This window comes from Heptranchias perlo, unplaced genomic scaffold (genome assembly GCF_035084215.1).
Source record: "Heptranchias perlo isolate sHepPer1 unplaced genomic scaffold, sHepPer1.hap1 HAP1_SCAFFOLD_43, whole genome shotgun sequence".
Taxonomy (NCBI): Eukaryota; Metazoa; Chordata; class Chondrichthyes; order Hexanchiformes; family Hexanchidae; genus Heptranchias; species Heptranchias perlo.
Window position 1 is genome coordinate 12,351,764 of NW_027139442.1, and position 21,173 is coordinate 12,372,936.

At 54.4% G+C, this 21,173-nt stretch overlaps 2 protein-coding genes across 2 annotated transcripts in view; one reads left to right on the forward strand and one right to left on the reverse strand.

Annotated features, from left to right (window-relative positions):
- The first annotated feature begins 7,825 nt into the window (after nt 1–7,825).
- The window catches only part of LOC137312612 (zinc finger protein 585A-like), a 61,172-nt gene continuing 47,824 nt past the window's right edge, over nt 7,826–21,173 (forward strand). The window contains exons 1-2 of the mRNA XM_067979136.1: nt 7,826–7,883; nt 14,914–16,065. Of these exons, the coding sequence (XP_067835237.1) occupies nt 14,924–16,065 (1,142 nt within the window). The 5' untranslated portion in view covers nt 7,826–7,883; nt 14,914–14,923. The remainder of the gene's footprint in view (nt 7,884–14,913; nt 16,066–21,173) is intronic.
- LOC137312610 (actin nucleation-promoting factor WASL-like) lies at nt 8,385–9,471 on the reverse strand (the record flags this gene model as incomplete). Its single annotated transcript, XM_067979135.1, has 2 exons — nt 8,385–8,696; nt 9,412–9,471. Coding segments are annotated over 2 exons (372 nt in total), but the record flags the coding sequence as incomplete, so codon positions are not given.

Genomic DNA, 21,173 nt, shown 5'->3' on the forward strand with positions numbered 1-21,173 from the left:
CATGTGATTGCGCGGTGGGGGGCGGGGCCACGCGGCCAGCTGTGAGCCTCTTTTCGCTGGTTACGCATTTCATCACGGCGCATGCGCGGGCTGGGGCGGTGCAAAGGATAGAGAGGTTTCACAGCCGCGGGGGGAACTGGGGAAAGGGAGCCGCCATTATTTTGTACTGTCAGCTTAAGGGTGTTTTTAAAAAAAAACAGGAAAGGTCTTCGGAGAAGTTGACCATGTAAATTGTGTAACTTTAAATACATGCTTTTACTGATCTAAGATACAAGGCCTGAAAAATCTAACCAAAGTTAAAAAAGACCAAACAGCACTGTCCCACAAAATAGACTATGGTTATGTATTAAAATGGATTGGCAAATGGTTTCTTGGTAGATGATGAATAGTACTGCATAACCAGGTATCCAGTTGGCAGCCAGTAACCAGTGTTGGTGCCAAAGTTAATTATAATTTTCATCATAGTATGTACGGCACAGGAGGAGGCCATTCGGCCCATTGTGCCTGTGCCAGCTCTTTGAAAGAGCTATCCAATTAGTCCCATTTCCCCCCACCTCCCCCCGGCCCTGGTCCATCCTGCAGTTTCCCCACAGCCCTTATCAGGGCTTGTAATATTAATAGCTGTTGTAATATAAATATACATTAGTCGCTAATAAATCCAATAGGGAATTCAGGAGAAACTTCTTTACCCAATTAGAACATATCAAATAGGAGCAGGAGTCGGCCATTCGGCCCCTCAGGCCTGCTCTGCCATTCAATCAGATCATGGCTGATCTTTGACCAACTCCACTTTCCCGCCCGATCCCCATATCCCTTGATTCCCCTGGAGTCCAAAAATCTATCCATCTCAGCCTTGAATACACTCAACGACTGAGCATCCACAGCCCTCTGGGGTAGAGAATTCCAAAGATGCACAACCCTGTGAGTGAAGAAATTCCTCCTCATCTCAGTCTGAAATGGCCGACCCCTTATCCTGAGACTATGCCCCCTAGTTCTAGACTCTCCAGCCAGGTGAAACAACCTCTCAGAATCTACCCTGTCAAGCCCCCTCAGAATCTTGTATGCTTCAATGAGATCACCTCTCATTCTTGTAAACTCCAGAGAGTATCGGCCCATTCTACTCAATCTGTCCTCATAGGCCAACTCTCTTATCCCAGGAATGAATCTAGTGAACCTTCGTTGCACAGCCTCGAAGGCAAGTATATCCTTCCTGAGATAAGGAGACCAAAACTGTATTAGTGCTCCAGGTGAGGTCTCACCAAAGCCCTGTACAAAACTTTCTTACTCAAGTACACCAACCCCCTTGCAACAAAGGCCAACATGCCATTTCCCTTCCTAATGGCTTGCTGTACCTGCATGCTAACTTTTTCTCATTCTTATACGAGGACTCTGCACACCATCATTTAATAGTTTCTCACCATTTAAAAAATATTCTGTTTTTCTACAGAGAAGGATATTCAGTAATTGGAGGAGGGACAGAGAAGGATATTCAGTTATTGCAGGGGGTACAGAGATGGATATTCAGTTATTGGAGGGGGTACAGAGAAGGATATTCAGTAATTGGAGGGGGTACAGAGAAGGATATTCAGTTATTGGAGGGGGTACAGAGAAGGATATTCAGAGATTGCAGGGGGTACAGAGATGGATATTCAGTTATAGAAGGGGGTACAGAGAAGGATATTCAGTTATAGAAGGGGGTACAGAGAAGGATATTCAGTTATTGGAGGGGGTACAGAGAAGGATATTCAGATATTGGAGGGGATACAGAGAAGGATATTCAGATATTGGAGGGGGTACAGAGAAGGATATTCAGATATTGGAGGGGGTACAGAGAAGGATATTCAGTTATTGGAGGAGGTACAGAGAAGGATATTCAGTTATTGGAGGGGGTACAGAGAAGGATATTCAGATATTGGAGGGGGTACAGAGAAGGATATTCAGTTATTGGAGGGGGTACAGAGAAGGGTATTCAGTTATTGGAGGGGGTACAGAGAAGGATATTCAGTTATTGGAGGGGGTACAGAGTAGGATATTCAGTTATTGGAGGGGGAACAGAGAAGGATATTCAGTTATTGTTGGAGGTACAGAGAAGGATATTCAGTTCTTGAAGGAAGTACAGAGAAGGATATTCAGTTATTGGAGGAGGTACAGAGAAGGATATTCAGAGATTGGAGGAGATACAGAGAAGGATATTCAGATATTGGAGGGGGTACAGAGATGGATATTCAGATATTGGTGTAGGTACAGAGAAGGATATTCAGATATTGGAGGGGGTACAGAGAAGGATATTCAGTTATTGGAGGAAGTACAGAGAAGGATATTCAGTTATTGGAGGAAGTGCAGAGAAGGATATTCAGTTATTGGAGGAAGTACAGAGAAGGATATTCAGTTATTGGAGGGGGAACAGAGAAGGATATTCAGATATTGGAGGGGGTACAGAGAAGGATATTCAGTTATTGGAGGAGGTACAGAGTAGGATATTCAGTTATTGGAGGAAGTACAGAGAAGGATATTCAGTTATTGGAGGAAGTGCAGAGAAGGATATTCAGTTATTGGAGGAAGTACAGAGAAGGATATTCAGTTATTGGAGGGGGAACAGAGAAGGATATTCAGATATTGGAGGGGGTACAGAGAAGGATATTCAGTTATTGGAGGAAGTACAGAGAAGGATATTCAGTTATTGGTGTAGGTACAGAGAAGGATATTCAGTTATTGGAGGAAGTACAGAGAAGGATATTCAGTTATTGGAGGAAGTGCAGAGAAGGATATTCAGTTATTGGAGGAAGTACAGAGAAGGATATTCAGTTATTGGAGGGGGAACAGAGAAGGATATTCAGATATTGGAGGGGGTACAGAGAAGGATATTCAGTTATTGGAGGAAGTACAGAGAAGGATATTCAGTTATTGGAGGGGGTGCAGAGAAGGATATTCAGTTATTGGAGGAAGTACAGAGAAGGATATTCAGTTATTGGAGGGGGAACAGAGAAGGATATTCAGATATTGGAGGGGGAACAGAGAAGGATATTCAGATATTGGAGGGGGTACAGAGAAGGATATTCAGTTATTGGAGGAAGTACAGAGAAGGATATTCAGTTATTGGAGGAAGTGCAGAGAAGGATATTCAGTTATTGGAGGAAGTACAGAGATGGATATTCAGTTATTGGAGAAGGTTCAGAGAAGGATATTCAGATATTGGAGGGGGTACAGAGATGGATATTCATTTATTGGAGGAGGTTCAGAGAAGGATATTCAATGATTGGAGGGGGTACAGAGAAGGATATTCAGATATTGGAGGGGGAACAGAGAAGGATATTCAGTTATTGGAGGGGGAACAGAGATGGATATTCAGATATTGGAGGGGGTACAGAGAAGGATATTCAGTTATTGGAGGGGGTACAGAGATGGATATTCAGTTATTGGAGGAAGTGCAGAGAAGGATATTCAGTTATTGGAGGAAGTGCAGAGAAGGATATTCAGTTATTGGAGGAAGTGCAGAGAAGGATATTCAGTTATTGGAGGGGGTACAGAGAAGGATATTCAGTTATTGGAGGGGGTACAGAGAAGGATATTCAGATATTGGAGGGGGTACAGAGAAGGATATTCAGTTATTGGAGGGGGTACAGAGAAGGATATTCAGTTATTGGAGGAAGTGCAGAGAAGGATATTCAGTTATTGGAGGGGGTACAGAGAAGGATATTCAGTTATTGGAGGGGGTACAGAGAAGGATATTCAGATATTGGAGGGGGTACAGAGAAGGGTATTCAGTTATTGGAGGGGGTACAGAGAAGGATATTCAGTTATTGGAGGGGGTACAGAGTAGGATATTCAGTTATTGGAGGGGGAACAGAGAAGGATATTCAGTTATTGTTGGAGGTACAGAGAAGGATATTCAGTTCTTGAAGGAAGTACAGAGAAGGATATTCAGTTATTGGAGGAGGTACAGAGAAGGATATTCAGAGATTGGAGGAGATACAGAGAAGGATATTCAGATATTGGAGGGGGTACAGAGATGGATATTCAGATATTGGTGTAGGTACAGAGAAGGATATTCAGATATTGGAGGGGGTACAGAGAAGGATATTCAGTTATTGGAGGAAGTACAGAGAAGGATATTCAGTTATTGGAGGGGGTACAGAGAAGGATATTCAGTTATTGGAGGAGGTACAGAGAAGGATATTCAGTTATTGGAGGAAGTGCAGAGAAGGATATTCAGTTATTGGAGGAAGTACAGAGAAGGATATTCAGTTATTGGAGGGGGAACAGAGAAGGATATTCAGATATTGGAGGGGGTACAGAGAAGGATATTCAGATATTGGAGGAAGTACAGAGAAGGATATTCAGTTATTGGAGGAAGTGCAGAGAAGGATATTCAGTTATTGGAGGAAGTACAGAGATGGATATTCAGTTATTGGAGAAGGTTCAGAGAAGGATATTCAGATATTGGAGGGGGTACAGAGATGGATATTCATTTATTGGAGGAGGTTCAGAGAAGGATATTCAATGATTGGAGGGGGTACAGAGAAGGATATTCAGATATTGGAGGGGGAACAGAGAAGGATATTCAGTTATTGGAGGGGGAACAGAGATGGATATTCAGATATTGGAGGGGGTACAGAGAAGGATATTCAGTTATTGGAGGGGGTACAGAGATGGATATTCAGTTATTGGAGGAAGTGCAGAGAAGGATATTCAGTTATTGGAGGAAGTGCAGAGAAGGATATTCAGTTATTGGAGGAAGTGCAGAGAAGGATATTCAGTTATTGGAGGAAGTGCAGAGAAGGATATTCAGTTATTGGAGGAAGTGCAGAGAAGGATATTCAGATATTGGAGGGGGTACAGAGAAGGATATTCAGTTATTGGAGGAAGTGCAGAGAAGGATATTCAGTTATTGGAGGAAGTGCAGAGAAGGATATTCAGTTATTGGAGGAAGTGCAGAGATGGATATTCAGTTATTGGAGAAGGTTCAGAGAAGGATATTCAGATATTGGAGGGGGTACAGAGAAGGATATTCATTTATTGGAGGAGGTTCAGAGAAGGATATTCAGATATTGTAGGGGGTACAGAGAAGGATATTCAGTTGTTGGAGGGGGTACAGAGAAGGATATTCAGATATTGTAGGGGGTACAGAGAAGGATATTCAGTTGTTGGAGGGGGTACAGAGAAGGATATTCAGTTATTGGAGGGATGCAGAGAAGGATATTCAGTTGTTGGAGGGGTACAGAGATGGATATTCAGATATTGGAGGAGGTACAGAGAAGGATATTCAATTATTGGAGGAGGTACAGAGATTGATATTCAGTTTTTGGAGGGGGTACAGAGAAGGATATTCAGTTATTGGAGGGGGTACAGAGTAGGATATTCAGTTATTGGAGGGGTACAGAGATTGATATTCAGTTTTTGGAGGGGGTACAGAGATGGATATTCAGTTATTGGAGTTGGTACAGAGATGGATGTTCAGTTATTGGAGGGGGTGCAGAGAAGGATATTCAGTTATTGGAGGGGGTACAGAGATGGATATTCAGATATTGGAGGGGGTACAGAGATGGATATTCAGTTATAGAAGGGGGTACAGAGAAGGATATTCAGTTATTGGAGGGGGTGCAGAGATGGATATTCAGTTATTGGAGGGGGTGCAGAGATGGATATTCAGTTATTGGAGGGGGTACAGAGATGGATATTCAGTTATTGGAGGGGGTGCAGAGATGGATATTCAGTTATTGGAGGGGGTACAGAGATGGATATTCAGTTATAGAAGGGGGTACAGAGATGGATATTCAGTTATAGAAGGGGGTACAGAGATGGATATTCAGTTATTGGAGGGGGTGCAGAGATGGATATTCAGTTATTTGGTGGGGGGACACAGGGAAGGATATTCAGTTATTGCGGCGGGGGGGGGGGGGACACAGGGAAGGATATTCAGTTATTGCGGCGGGGGGGGGGGGGGGACACAGGGAAGGATATTCAGTTATTGCGGCGGGGGGGGGGGGACACAGGGAAGGATATTCAGTTATTGCGGCGGGGGGGGGGGGGGACACAGGGAAGGATATTCAGTTATTGCGGCGGGGGGGGGGGGGGACACAGGAAGGATATTCAGTTATTGCGGCGGGGGGGGGGGGGACACAGGGAAGGATATTCAGTTATTGCGGCGGGGGGGGGGACACAGGGAAGGATATTCAGTTATTGCGGCGGGGGGGGGGGGGGGGACACAGGGAAGGATATTCAGTTATTGCGGCGGGGGGGGGGGGACACAGGGAAGGATATTCAGTTATTGCGGCGGGGGGGGGGGTGGACACAGGGAAGGATATTCAGTTATTGCGGCGGGGGGGGGGGTGGACACAGGGAAGGATATTCAGTTATTGCGGCGGGGAGGGGGGGGGACACAGGGAAGGATATTCAGTTATTGCGGCGGGGGGGGGGGTGGACACAGGGAAGGATATTCAGTTATTGCGGCGGGGGGGGGTGGACACAGGGAAGGATATTCAGTTATTGCGGCGGGGAGGGGGGGGACACAGGGAAGGATATTCAGTTATTGCGGCGGGGGGGGGGGGTGGACACAGGGAAGGATATTCAGTTATTGCGGCGGGGGGGGGGGTGGACACAGGGAAGGATATTCAGTTATTGCGGCGGGGAGGGGGGGGACACAGGGAAGGATATTCAGTTATTGCGGCGGGGGGGGGGGTGGACACAGGGAAGGATATTCAGTTATTGCGGCGGGGAGGGGGGGGACACAGGGAAGGATATTCAGTTATTGCGGCGGGGAGGGGGGGGACACAGGGAAGGATATTCAGTTGAGTGAAAGAAAATAGGTGGTGGACCATGAAACCTTAATAGGTTTCAAGAAGGAACTGGAGAGTGGTGAGAATGTGGAACTCACTACCACAAGGAGTAGTTGAGGCGAATAGTTTAGATGCATTTAAGGGGGAGCTAGATAAGTGCATGAAGGAGAAAGGAATAGAAGGATATGCTGATAGTTAGTTGAAGTAAGGTGGGAGGAGGCTCATATGGAGTACAAACACTGGCATGGACCTGTTGGGCCTAACGCTGGAGGAGGCCATTTAGCCTCTTGCGCCTGTTCTGCCATTCAGTTAGTTCATTGCTGTTCTGTATCTCAACTCCATTTACCCACCTTTCTCCATATGCCTTCATACCCTTACCCAACAAAAATCTATCGATCGCAGGCTTGAACATTTCAATTGTCCCCCAGCATCCACAGCCTTTTGGGGAAGAGAGTTCCAGATTTCCACCACCCTTTGTGAAATAGTGCTTCCTGACTTCATTCCTGAATGGCCTGGCTCTAATTTTAAGATTATGGCCCCTTGTTCTGGATTTCCCCACCAGAGGAAATAGTTTCTATCTACCCTATCGAATCCTTTATCATTCTAAACACCTCAATCAGATTACCTCCCAATCTTCTGTTCTCGAGGGAATACAAGACGAGTTTATGCAACCTGTCCTCATAATTTAACCTTCTAAGCCTCATTATCATTCTGGTGAATCTGCTCTGCACCCCCTCCAAGGCCAATATATCCTTCCTGAGGTGCGGTGTAGGGAATAGAAGGATATGTTGATGGGGTTATATGAAGAAGGGAGGGAGGAGGCTCGTGTGGAGCATGAACACTGGTATGGATCTGTTGGGCCGATTGGCCTGTTTCTCTGCTTTCATTCTAAGTAACATTACCGGTATTCCCTTGTACTGATCAATAAAGACCTTTCATTAAGGAAGAGTGCAGATATGGGACCGTTTCAATGGCGGATATACCTACCCATAGTTCCGTGCGCCCCGGCAACCGCTCTATTGGTCCAGGGTTAGCGACCGCGCATGCGCCGAGACTCTGTGGGACGGACGCCATTTGCAACGAATGAGAAGGAGGTCCGGCCGGGAGGTAAGAGGCCGAGAGCAGGGCCCAGGCGGCGGATTAAATACCAAGGGACCGGCCCGGGGAGTCTCGGCTCCTCAGGACCTTCCCGCCCTTTAAACCTGAAACTGCGGCTACTGCCCGTCGGGACTCGTCACCCCTGGGGAGCGGGTCTGGGGTGAGACGGGACAAGGGGCAGGTCGGCGGGGGGAGAGAGAGAGGCGGGACGGGGGGGGGGGGGGGGAGAGAGAGAGAGGCGGGACTGGGGGGGGGGGGGGGGGGAGAGAGAGAGAGAGGCGGGACTGGGGGGGGGGGGGGGAGAGAGAGAGAGAGGCGGGACTGGGGGGGGGGGGGGGGAGAGAGAGAGAGAGGCGGGACTGGGGGGGGGGGGGGGAGAGAGAGAGAGAGGCGGGACTGGGGGGGGGGGGGGGGAGAGAGAGAGAGAGGCGGGACTGGGGGGGGGGGGGGGGGAGAGAGAGAGAGAGGCGGGACTGGGGGGGGGGGGGAGGGGGAGAGAGAGAGAGAGAGGCGGGACTGGGGGGGGGGGGGGGGGAGAGAGAGAGAGAGGCGGGACTGGGGGGGGGGGGGGGGAGAGAGAGAGAGAGAGGCGGGACTGGGGGGGGGGGGGAGGGGGAGAGAGAGAGAGAGAGGCGGGACTGGGGGGGGGGGGGGGGAGAGAGAGAGAGAGGCGGGACTGGGGGGGGGGGGGGGGGGAGAGAGAGAGAGAGGCGGGACTGGGGGGGGGGGGGAGGGGGAGAGAGAGAGAGAGAGGCGGGACTGGGGGGGGGGGGGGGGGAGAGAGAGAGAGAGGCGGGACTGGGGGGGGGGGGGGGGGAGAGAGAGAGAGAGAGGCGGGACTGGGGGGGGGGGGGGAGAGAGAGGCGGGACTGGGGGGGGGGGGGAGAGAGAGAGAGAGGCGGGACTGGGGGGGGGGGGGGGGGAGAGAGAGAGAGAGGCGGGACTGGGGGGGGGGGGGGGGGGGAGAGAGAGAGAGAGGCGGGACTGGGGGGGGGGGGGGGGAGAGAGAGAGAGAGGCGGGACTGGGGGGGGGGGGGGGGGAGAGAGAGAGAGAGGCGGGACTGGGGGGGGGGGGAGAGAGAGGCGGGACTGGGGGGGGGGGGGGAGAGAGAGGCGGGACGGGGGGGGGGGGGGAGAGAGAGGCGGGACGGGGGGGGGGGGGGAGAGAGAGGCGGGACGGGGGGGGGGGGGGAGAGAGAGGCGGGACGGGGGGGGGGGGGGAGAGAGAGGCGGGACGGGGGGGGGGGGGAGAGAGAGGCGGGACGGGGGGGGGGGGAGAGAGAGGCGGGACGGGGGGGGGGGGGAGAGAGAGGCGGGACGGGGGGGGGGGGGAAGAGAGAGGCGGGACGGGGGGGGGGGGGAGAGAGAGGCGGGACTGGGGGGGGGGGGAGAGAGAGGCGGGACTGGGGGGGGGGGAGAGAGAGGCGGGACTGGGGGGGGGGGGAGAGAGAGGCGGGACTGGGGGGGGGGGGAGAGAGAGGCGGGACTGGGGGGGGGGGGGAGAGAGAGGCGGGACTGGGGGGGGGGGGAGAGAGAGGCGGGACTGGGGGGGGGGGGGGGGAGAGAGAGAGAGGCGGGACTGGGGGGGGGGGGGGGAGAGAGAGAGAGAGAGGCGGGACTGGGGGGGGGAGAGAGAGAGAGAGGCGGGACTGGGGGGGGGAGAGAGAGAGAGAGGCGGGACTGGGGGGGGGGGGGGGAGAGAGAGAGAGGCGGGACTGGGGGGGGGGGGGGGAGAGAGAGAGAGGCGGGACTGGACTGGGGGGGGGGGGAAAAGAGAGAGAGGCGGGACTGGACTGGGGGGGGGGGGGAAAAGAGAGAGAGGCGGGACTGGACTGGGGGGGGGGGGGAAAGAGAGAGAGGCGGGACTGGACTGGGGGGGGGGGGGGGAAAGAGAGAGAGGCGGGACTGGACTGGGGGGGGGGGGAAAAGAGAGAGAGGCGGGACTGGACTGGGGGGGGGGGGAAAAGAGAGAGAGGCGGGACTGGACTGGGGGGGGGGGGGGGAAAGAGAGAGAGGCGGGACTGGACTGGGGGGGGGGGGGGAAAGAGAGAGAGGCGGGACTGGACTGGGGGGGGGGGGGAAAGAGAGAGAGAGGCGGGACTGGACTGGGGGGGGGGGGAAAGAGAGAGAGGCGGGACTGGACTGGGGGGGGGGGGGGAAAGAGAGAGAGGCGGGACTGGACTGGGGGGGGGGGGGGAAAGAGAGAGAGGCGGGACTGGACTGGGGGGGGGGGGAAAAGAGAGAGAGGCGGGACTGGACTGGGGGGGGGGGGGGGGAAGAGAGAGAGGCGGGACTGGGGGGGGGGGAAGAGAGAGAGGCGGGACTGGGGGGGGGAAGAGGGAGAGGCGGGACTGGGGGGGGGAAGAGGGAGAGGCGGGACTGGGGGGGGGGAAAGAGAGAGAGGCGGGACTGGACTGGGGGGGGGGGGGAAGAGAGAGTGGGGGGGGGGGAAGAGAGAGTGGGGGGGGGGGAAGAGAGAGTGGGGGGGGGGGGAAGAGAGAGAGTGGGGGGGGGGGAAGAGAGAGAGTGGGGGGGGGGGAAGAGAGAGAGTGGGGGGGGGGGAAGAGAGAGTGAGTGGGGGGGGGGAAGAGAGAGAGTGGGGGGGGGGGAAGAGAGAGAGTGGGGGGGGGGGAAGAGAGAGAGTGGGGGGGGGGGGGGAGAAGAGAGAGAGTGGGGGGGGGGGGGGGAGAAGAGAGAGAGTGGGGGGGGGGGGGAAGAGAGAGAGTGGGGGGGGGGGAAGAGAGAGAGTGGGGGGGGGGGAAGAGAGAGAGTGGGGGGGGGGAAGAGAGAGTGGGGGGGGGGGAAGAGAGAGGCGGGTCTGGGGGGGGGGGGGAGAGAGGGCGGGTCTGGGGTGGAGGGGACTGGGTGGGGGGGGGAGAGAGGCGGGTCTGGAGTGGAGGGGACTGGGTGGGGGGGGAGAGAGGCGGGTCTGGAGTGGAGGGGACTGGGTTGGGGGGGGAGAGGCGGGACTGGGTTGGGGGGGAGAGGCGGCTCTGGGTTGGGGGGGGAGAGGCGGGTCTGAAGGGGGGAGAGGCGGGTCTGAAGGGGGGAGAGGCGGGTCTGGGGTGGAGGGGACTGGGTTGGGGGGGAGAGGCGGCTCTGGGTTGGGGGGGGAGAGGCGGGTCTGAAGGGGGGAGAGGCGGGTCTGAAGGGGGGAGAGGCGGGTCTGAAGGGGGGAGAGGCGGGTCTGGGGTGGAGGGGACTGGGTCTGGGGTGGAGGGGACTGGGTCTGGGGTGGAGAGGCGGGTCTGGGGTGGAGGGGACTGGGTCTGGGGTGGAGGGGACTGGGTTGGGGGGAGAGAGGCGGGTCTGGGTTGGGGGGGGAGAGGCGGGTCTGGGGGGGGGGGGGAAGAGAGGCGGGTCTGGGGGGGGGGGGAAGAGAGGCGGGTCTGGGGGGAGGGGGAAGAGAGGTGGGTCTGGGGGGGGGGAAAGAGAGGCGGGTCTGGGGGGGGGGGGGAGAGATGCGGGGGTGGAGGGGACTGGGTTGGGGTGGAGGGGACTGGGTTGGGGTGGAGGGGACTGGGTTGGGGTGGAGGGGACTGGGTTGGGGGGAGAGGCGGGTCTGGGGTGGAGGGGAGAGGGCGGGGGAGAGGTGGGTCTTGGGTGGGTGGGGAGAGGCGGGTCTGGGGCGGGACTGGGTGGGTGGGGAGAGGCGGGTCTGGGGCGGGACTGGGTGGGGGGGAGAGGCGGGTCTGGGGCGGGACTGGGTGGGTGGGGAGAGGCGGGTCTGGGGCGGGACTGGGTGGGTGGGGAGAGGCGGGTCTGGGGCGGGACTGGGTGGGGGGGAGAGGGCGGGTCTGGGGTGGAGGGGAGAGGGCGGGTCTGGGGTGGAGGGGAGAGGGCGGGTCTGGGGTGGAGGGGACTGGGTTGGGGGGGAGAGGCGGGTCTGGGGTGGAGGGGAGAGGGCGGGTCTGGGGTGGAGGGGAGAGGGCGGGTCTGGGGTGGAGGGGACTGGGTTGGGGGGGAGAGGCGGGTCTGGGGTGGAGGGGACTGGGTTGGGGGCGAGAGGCGGGTCTGGGGTGGAGGGGACTGGGTTGGGGGCGAGAGGCGGGTCTGGGGTGGAGGGGACTGGGTTGGGGGCGAGAGGCGGGTCTGGGGTGGAGGGGAGAGGGCGGGTCTGGGGTGGGACTGGGCGGGCGGGGGGGCGGTGGGGAGAGAGGCGGGAGGGGGCGACGCCGGCTATGTTCTGAGTGGGGAGGAGGGGGAAGGACGAGGCCGGGGGGGAGGGGGAAGGACGAGGGAGGGGGGAGGACGGGGGGAGGGAGGGGAGAGGACGGAGGGAGGTTGGACGAGGCCGGCGAGGGAGGGACGAGGCCGGGGGTGAGGTGGGGAGGAGGGACGAGGCCGGGGGTGAGGTGGGGAGGGACGAGGCCGGGGGTGAGGTGGGGAGGAGGGACGAGGCCGGGGTGGGATGGGGAGGAGGGACGAGGCTGGGGGGTGGGGGGGGGGGACGGGGTGGGGCGAGGGGAGAGGTGGGTGCGGTCAGGGGTGGAGGGGGAAAAGTGGGGCTGGAGGGGAGGATGAGAGGTAGGCGTGGTTAGTGGTGGCTGAGGTGGAGGGGAGAGGCTGGGATGGGCATTTGGGGGAGTGGTGGGCCGAGGTGAGGTGGGTGTGGTCTAGAGTGGGGGCGGGACTGGAGGAGGGAGAGGAGAGTCTGGGATGGGGAGGGAAGAGGAGCGGTTAGGCGGGGCTCGGGGGTGAGGTGGATGTGGTCTGGCATGGGAGGCGGGGCTGAGGTGTGGAGGGGCTGGAGTGGAGGGGGAGAGGGGCAAGAGGTGGGGTTGGGATGGGAGATGCTGGAGGGGGAGGAGAGGCGGGGCTGGAAGGTGAGAGGCGGATATGGTCTGTGGAGGGGGAGAGGCGGGGCAGGGAAGCTGGAGGTGGGGTAGATCCTGGGGGTTGGGGGAGGTGGCCGGGAGGTGGATCTGGTCCTGGGGGGTGGGGTGGGGTGGGATGGGATGGGAGGTGGTGCTATCTGTGGGAGGAGGGGGACAGGGAGGTTGGTCTGGTTCTGGAGGGGTGGTGCTGGTCCTGGTGGGGATGGGAGGTGGGGCTGGTCCTGGAGGGGATGGGAGGTGGGGCTGGTCTGTGGGAGGAGGGGGACGGGGAGGTGGGGCTGGTTCTGGAGGGGATGGGAGGTGGTGCTGGTCTGTGGGAGGAGGGGGATGGGGAGGTGGGGCTGGTCCTGGGGGGGATGGGAGGTGGTGCTGGTCTGTGGGAGGAGGGGGATGGGGAGGTGGGGCTGGTCTGTGGGAGGAGGGGGACGGGGAGGTGGGGCTGGTTCTGGAGGGGATGGGAGGTGGTGCTGGTCTGTGGGAGGAGGGAGGTGGGGCTGGTTCTGGAGGGGATGGGAGGTGGTGCTGGTCTGTGGGAGGAGGGGGATGGGGAGGTGGGGCTGGTCCTGGGGGGGATGGGAGGTGGTGCTGGTCTGTGGGAGGAGGGGGACGGGGAGATGGGGCTGGTCCTGGGGGGGATGGGAGGTGGTGCTGGTCTGTGGGAGGAGGGGAACGGGGAGATGGGGCTGGTCCTGGGGGGATGGGAGGTGGTGCTGGTCTGTGGGAGGAGGGGAACGGGGAGATGGGGCTGGTCCTGGGGGGGATGGGAGGTGGGGCTGGTCTGTGGGAGGAGGGGGACGGGGAGGTGGGGCTGGTTCTGGAGGGGATGGGAGGTGGTGCTGGTCTGTGGGAGGAGGGGGATGGGGAGGTGGGGCTGGTCCTGGGGGGGATGGGAGGTGGTGCTGGTCTGTGGGAGGAGGGGAATGGGGAGGAGGGGGATGGGGAGGTGGGGCTGGTTCTGGGGGGGATGGGAGGTGGTGCTGGTCTGTGGGAGGAGGGGGATGGGGAGGTGGGGCTGGTCCTGGGGGGGATGGGAGGTGGGGCTGGTCCTGGGGGGGATGGGAGGTGGGGCTGGTCCTGGGGGGGATGGGAGGTGGTGCTGGTCTGTGGGAGGAGGGAGATGGGGAGGTGGGGCTGGTCCTGGGGGGGATGGGAGGTGGTGCTGGTCTGTGGGAGGAGGGGGACGGGGAGGTGGGGCTGGTTCTGGAGGGGATGGGAGGTGGGGCTGGTTCTGGAGGGGATGGGAGGTGGTGCTGGTCTGTGGGAGGAGGGGGAACGGGGAGGTGGGTCTGGTTCTGGAGGGGATGGGAGGTGGTGCTGGTCTGTGGGTGGAGGGGGACGGGGAGGTGGGGCTGGTCCTGGGGGGATGGGAGGTGGTGCTGGTCTGTGGGAGGAGGGAGGTGGGGCTGGTCCTGGGGGGATGGGAGGTGGTGCTGGTCTGTGGGAGGAGGGGAACGGGGAGATGGGGCTGGTCCTGGGGGGATGGGAGGTGGTGCTGGTCTGTGGGAGGAGGGGGACGGGGAGGTGGGGCTGGTCCTGGGGGGATGGGAGGTGGTGCTGGTCTGTGGGAGGAGGGGGACGGGGAGGTGGGGCTGGTCCTGGGGGGATGGGAGGTGGTGCTGGTCTGTGGGAGGAGGGGGACGGGGAGGTGGGGCTGGTCCTGGGGGGATGGGAGGTGGTGCTGGTCTGTGGGAGGAGGGGGACGGGGAGGTGGGTCTGGTCTGGTCTGGGGGGAGATGGACCTTCAAGCATTAAATGATGTGGATGTGTTGCAAAATTGGCTTGTATACCCTTGGGTCAAAATATGGAGTGGAGACAGTGCAGTGAATCTTGGTTTCAAACCAGTGAGAAGGACGAGGATATACACATTTGTAAACAATTTTACAACACCAAGTTATAGTCCAGCAATTTTATTTTAAATTCACAAGCTTTCGGAGATTTTCTCCTTCCTCAGGCAAATGTTTCAAGGAAGGAGAAAATCTCCGAAAGCTTGTGAATTTAAAATAAAATTGCTGGACTATAACTTGGTGTTGTAAAATTGTTTACAATTGTCAACCCCAGTCCATCACCGGCATCTCCACATCAGATATACACATTGTATTTGCAGTTTTGAAGGAACAAGAGGGGAGATAATTTACTATAGAAAGTATAATTGTTGTGAATTTCCAACCTGTTCTTCTGACTTTTGTAAACATGTTTTACAGAATATTAGAGATGGAAGATTTGCAAACAGGAAGCTCAAACCAAACATCACATCAGGATGTGACAAACTCCCTCCATGCATCAGAACCCAAAGAGCAGCAATCTTTCCATATAGAAGACAAACCCTTTGAATGTTCTGTCTGTGGGAAAAGATTTAAGACCTCACTGTGGCTGGAAAAGCACCGAGACACACACACCAGAGGGAGAGTGTTCCAGTGCCCTGACTGTGGAAAGACCTTTAATCGAAATGACTGCTTAAAGAAGCATTGCCTTATTCACACTGGGGTGAGGCCATTTCCCTGCTCCGAGTGTGGGAAGGGATTCACTGACTCATCCAGCCTACTTGAACACCAGCGTATTCACACTGGCGAGAGACCGTTCATCTGCTCTGAGTGTGGGAAGGGATTCACTCAATCATCACACCTGCTAACACACCAGCGAATTCACACTGGGGAGAGGCCGTTTAGCTGCTCGGAATGTGGGAAGGGATTCACTCAGTCATCCAGCTTAAGGATACACCAGCGTATTCACACTGGGGAGAGGCCGTTCCTGTGCTGTGTGTGTGGAAAGGGATTCACTAATTCATCCCATCTGCTGACACACAAACGTATTCACACTGGGGAGAGGCCATTCACCTGCTCCGAGTGTGGGAAAGGATTCACTCAGTCATCACACCTGCTGAAACACCAGTGTATTCACACTGGGGAGAGGCCATTCACCTGCTCAGTGTGTGGGAAGGGATTCACTCGTTCATTCAGTCTGCTGAAACACCAGCGAATTCACACTGGGGAGAGGCCATTCAGCTGTTCCCTTTGTGGAAAGGAATTCATTCAGTTATCACACCTGGTGGCACACCAGCGGGTTCACACTGGAGAGAGGCCATTCAGCTGTTCCGAGTGTGGGAAGGGATTCTTTCAGTCATCCCGCTTGCTGAAACACCAGCATATTCACACTGGAGATGGGCACCAGCACGTTCACGCTGATGAGAGGCCATTCACTTGCTCCCTGTGTGGGAAGGGATTTCTCAATTCATCCAGCCTGCTGAAACACCAGCCTGTTCACACTGGAGAGAGGCCGTTCACCTGCTCAGTGTGTGGGAAGGGATTCACTCAGTTATCCAGCTTGAGGACACATGAGCGTGTTCACACTGGAGAGTAAATGTGCTCCCTATGTGGATAGAGATTCCCTCAGTCACCAAGCCTGGTTGTAAACAATTTTACAACACCAAGTTATAGTCCAGCAATTTTATTTTAAATTCACAAGCTTTCGGAGGCTTCCTCCTTCCTCAGGTGAACCTTCGTTCACATGACGAAGGAGGAAGCCTCCGAAAGCTTGTGAATTTAAAATAAAATTGCTGGACTATAACTTGGTGTTGTAAAATTGTTTACAATTGTCAACCCCAGTCCATCACCGGCATCTCCACACCAAGCCTGGTGACACACGAGTGTGTTCACAGTGGAGGGTAATAGTGTGCTCCGTGTGTGGATAGAGATTCCCTCAGTCACCAAACCTGGTGACACACAAGTGTGTTTGCAGTGGGGAGAGGACGTTCACCGGCTCCGTGTGTGGAGAGAGATTCACTGACTACCAAGCCTGGTACAGTCGGTGTTTGTCTTGGTTACATCGATGGTGGTTCGGTAAACTATCCATTTTTAATTCATGGGAAAATGTTATTGTGACAAAAACATGGTATTTTTGTCTGGTCTTAGTTTGGAGGCACTTCCTTTCAATCCAATTATAGTAAGTAAACACTTTAAACTAAACAACTGCGGGCTTATTTCTGTACAATGTTGCATGTTTCACCGATTACAGGCTGTAGAGAGGAATAATTCAAACTGAAAATATGCTTTGTGACCTGTTAAGATTCTTTATGATTGACATTTCTTTTTTAATTGTCAAATATTCAAAGAATCCATGAAAAAGGGATGATTGGATCAAAGAATCAACTTAGAAAATCTTTTCAAAGAAGAAAAGTGTTTTCAATTTTCCAAAAAGCAATTGATATCAATGTAGGACTTGCACAGTGGTGAGATGCATGAGGAGGAAGAATCTATATGGCATCATAGAATTTTACAGCACAGATGGAGGCCATTCGGCCCATCGTGTCTGTGCCGCCGAAAAAGAGCTATCCAGCCTAATCCCACTTTCCATTTCTTGGTCTGTAGCCTTGTAGGTTACGGCACTTCAAGTGCACATCCAAGTACTCTTTAAACGCAATGAGGGTTTCTGCCTCTACCACTCCTTCAGGCAGTGAGTTCCAGATCCCCACCACCCTCTGGGTAAAATAATTTCTCAACTCCCCTCTAATCCTTCTACCAATCACTTTAAATCTATGCCCCCTGGTTATTGACCTCTCTGCCAAGGGAAATAGGTCCTTCCCATCCACTCTCTCTAGGCCCCTCATAATTTTATACACCTCAATTGAATCTCCCCTCGGCCTCTTTTGTTCCAAAGAAAACAACCCCAGCCTATCCAATCTTTCCTAATAGCTAAAATTCTCCAGTCCTGGCAACATCCTCGTAAATCTCCTCTGTACCCTCTCTAGTGCAATCACATCTTTCCTATCGTGGAGACCAGAACTGTACGCAGTACTCTAGCTGTGGCCTAACGAGCATAACCCCCCCCCCTGCTCTTATATTCTATGCCTCAGCTAATAAAGGAATGTATCCAGTATGCCGCCTTAACCACCTTATCTATCTGTCCTGCTACCTTCAGGGATCTGTGGACATGCACTCCAAAGTCCCTCTCTTCCTCTACACTTCTCAGCATCCTCCCATTTATTGTGTATTCCCTTGCCTTGTTTGCCCTCCCCAAATGCATTACCTCACACTTCTCCAGATTGAATTCCATTTGCCACTTTTCTGCCCACCTGACCAGTCCGATGATATCTTCCTGCAGTCTACAACTTTCCTCCTCACTATCAACCACACGGCCAATTTTTGTATCATCTGCAAACTTCTTAATCATGTCCCCTACATTTAAGTCTAAATCATTGATAAATACCACAAAAAGCAAGGGACCTAGTACTGAGCCCTGCGGAACCCCACTGGAAACAGCCTTCCAGTCACAAAAACACCCGTCAACCATTACCCTTTGCTTCTTGCCACAGCCAATTTTGGATCCAATTTGCCACTTTCCCTTGGATCCCATGGGCTTTTACTTTTCTGACCAGTCTGCCATGTGGGACTTTGTCAAAAGACTTGCTAAAATCCATGTAGACTACATCAAACGCGCTACCCTCATCAACCCTCCTCGAAAAAAAAAAATCAAGTTAGTCAGATACGACCTTCCCTCAACAAATCTGTGCTGACTGTCTTTGATTACCTTGTGCCTTTCTAAGTGACAATTTATACCATCCCTCAGAATTGTTTCCAATAATTTGCCCAGCTCTGAGGTTAGGCTGACTGGCCTGTAATTACTCAGTCCATCCCTTTCTCCCTTTTTAAACAATGGTACAACATTAGCAGTTCTCCAGTCCTCCAACATCATGCCTGTAGCCAGAAAAGATTTGAAAATGATGGTCAGAACCTCCGCTATTTCCTCCTTTGCTTCTCAACAGCCTGGGATACATTTCATCCGGGCCTGACGATTTATCTACTTTCAAAGATGCTAAACCCCTTAATATTTCCTCCTTCACTATGTTTATCCCAGCCAATATTTCACACTCCTCCTCCTTAACTACAATGTCTGTATCATCCCCCTCTTTTGTGAAGACAGACGCAAAGTATTTGTTAAGAACCATACCAACATCTTCCGCCTCCACACAGGATACCTTTTGGGTCTCTAATAGGCCCTACTCTTTCCTTAGTTATACTATTGCTCTTTATGTATTTATAAAACATCTTTGGGTTTTCCTTGATTTTACTTGCCAGTAATTTTTCATGCCCTCGCTTTGTTTTCCTAATTTCCTTTTTAATTTCATTCTTGCACTTTCTATACTCCCCTAGGCTTTCTGCAGTATTGAGCTCTCGGTATCTGACATAAGCTTCCCTTTTTTGCCTTATCTTACCTGTATTTTTTTTTATTCGTTCATGGGATGTGGGCGTCGCTGGCGAGGCCAGCATTTATTGCCCATCCCTAATTGCCCTCGAGAAGGTGGTAGTGAGCCGCCTTCTTGAACCGCTACAGTCCATGTGGTGACGGTTCTCCCACAGTGCTGTTAGGAAGGGAGTTCCAGGATTTTGACCCAGCGACAATGAAGGAACGGCGATATATTTCCAAGTCGGGATGGTGTGTGACTTGGAGAGGAACATGCAGGTGGTGTTGTTCCCATGTGCCTGCTGCTCTTGTCCTTCAAGGTGGTAGAGGTCGCGGGTTTGGGAGGTGCTGTCGAAGAAGCCTTGGCGAGTTGCTGCAGTGCATCCTGTGGATGGTACACACTGCAGCCACAGTGCGCCGGTGGTGAAGGGAGTGAATGTTTAGGGTGGTGGATGGGGTGCCAATCAAACGGGCTGCTTTATCTTGGATGGTGTCGAGCTTCTTGAGTGTTGTTGGAGCTGCACTCATCCAAGCAAGTGGAGAGTATTCCAACACACTCCTGACTTGTGGAAAGGCTTTGGGGAGTCAGGAGGTGAGTCACTCGCCGCAGAATACCCAGCCTCTGACCTGCTCTCGTAGCCACAGTATTTATATGGCTGGTCCAGTTAAGTTTCTGGTCAATGGTGACCCCCAGGATGTTGATGGTGGGGGATTCGGCGATGATAATGCCATTGAATGTCAAGGGGAGGTGGTTAGACTCTCTCTTGTTGGAGATGGTCATTGCCTGGCACTTATCTGGCGCGAATGTTACTTGCCACTTATGAGCCCAAGCCTGGATGTTGTCCAGGTCTTGCTGCATGCGGGCTCGGACTGCTTCATTATTTGAGGGGTTGCAAATGGAACTGAACACTGTGCAGTCATCAGCGAACATCCCCATTTCTGAGCTTATGATGGAGGGAAGGTCATTGATGAAGCAGCTGAAGATGGTTGGGCCTAGGACACTGCCCTGAGGAACTCCTGCAGCAATGTCCTGGGGCTGAGATGATTGGCCTCCAACAACCACTACCATCTTCCTTTGTGCTAGGTATGACTCCAGCCACTGGAGAGTTTTCCCCCTGATTCCCATTGACTTCAATTTTACTAGGGCTCCTTGGTGCCACACTCGGTCAAATGCTGCCTTGATGTCAAGGGCGGTCACTCTCACCTCACCTCACCTCTGGAATTCAGCTCTTTTGTCCATGTTTGGACCAAGGCTGTAATGAGGTCTGGAGCCGAGTGGTCCTGGCGGAACCCAAACTGAGCATCGGTGAGCAGGTTATTGGTGAGTAAGTGCCGCTTGATAGCACTGTCGACGACACCTTCCATCACTTTGCTGATGATTGAGAGTAGACTGATGGGGCGGTAATTGGCCGGATTGGATTTGTCCTGCTTTTTGTGGACAGGACATACCTGGGCGATTTTCCACATTGTCGGGTAGATGCCAGTGTTGTAGCTGTACTGGAACAGCTTGGCTAGAGGCGCAGCTAGTTCTGGAGCACAAGTCTTCAGCACTACAGCTGGGATGTTGTCGAGGCCCATAGCCTTTGCTGTATCCAGTGCACTCAGCCGTTTCTTGATATCACGTGGAGTGAATCGAATTGGCCGAAGACTAGCTTCCGTGGTGGTGGGGATATCAGGAGGAGGCCGAGATGGATCATCCACTCGGCACTTCTGGCTGAAGATGGTTGCAAATGCTTCAGCCTTGTCTTTTGCACTCACTTGCTGGACTCTGCCATCATTGAGGATGGGGATGTTTACAGAGCGTCCTCCTCCCGTTAGTTGTTTAATTGTCCACCACCATTCACGACTGGATGTGGCAGGACTGCAGAGCTTTGATCTGATCCGTTGGTTGTGGAATCGCTTAGCTCTGTCTATAGCATGTTGCTTCTGCTGTTTAGCGTGCATGTAGTCCTGAGTTGTAGCTTCACCAGGTTGGCACCTCATTTTTAGGTACGCCTGGTGCTGCTCCTGGCATGCTCTTCTGCACTCCTCTTTGAACCAGGGTTGATAATGGTAGAGTGAGGAATATGCCGGGCCATGAGGTTACAGATTGTGCTGGAATACAATGCTGCTGTTGATGGCCCACAGCGCCTCATGGATGCCCAGTTTTGAGCTGCTGGATCTGTTCTGAATCTATCCCATTTGGCACGGTGGTGTCCTCAGTGCGAAGACGGGACTTCATCTCGAGGACTGTGCGGTGGTCGCTCCTACCAATACTGTCGTGGACAGATGCATTGGTGAAGAC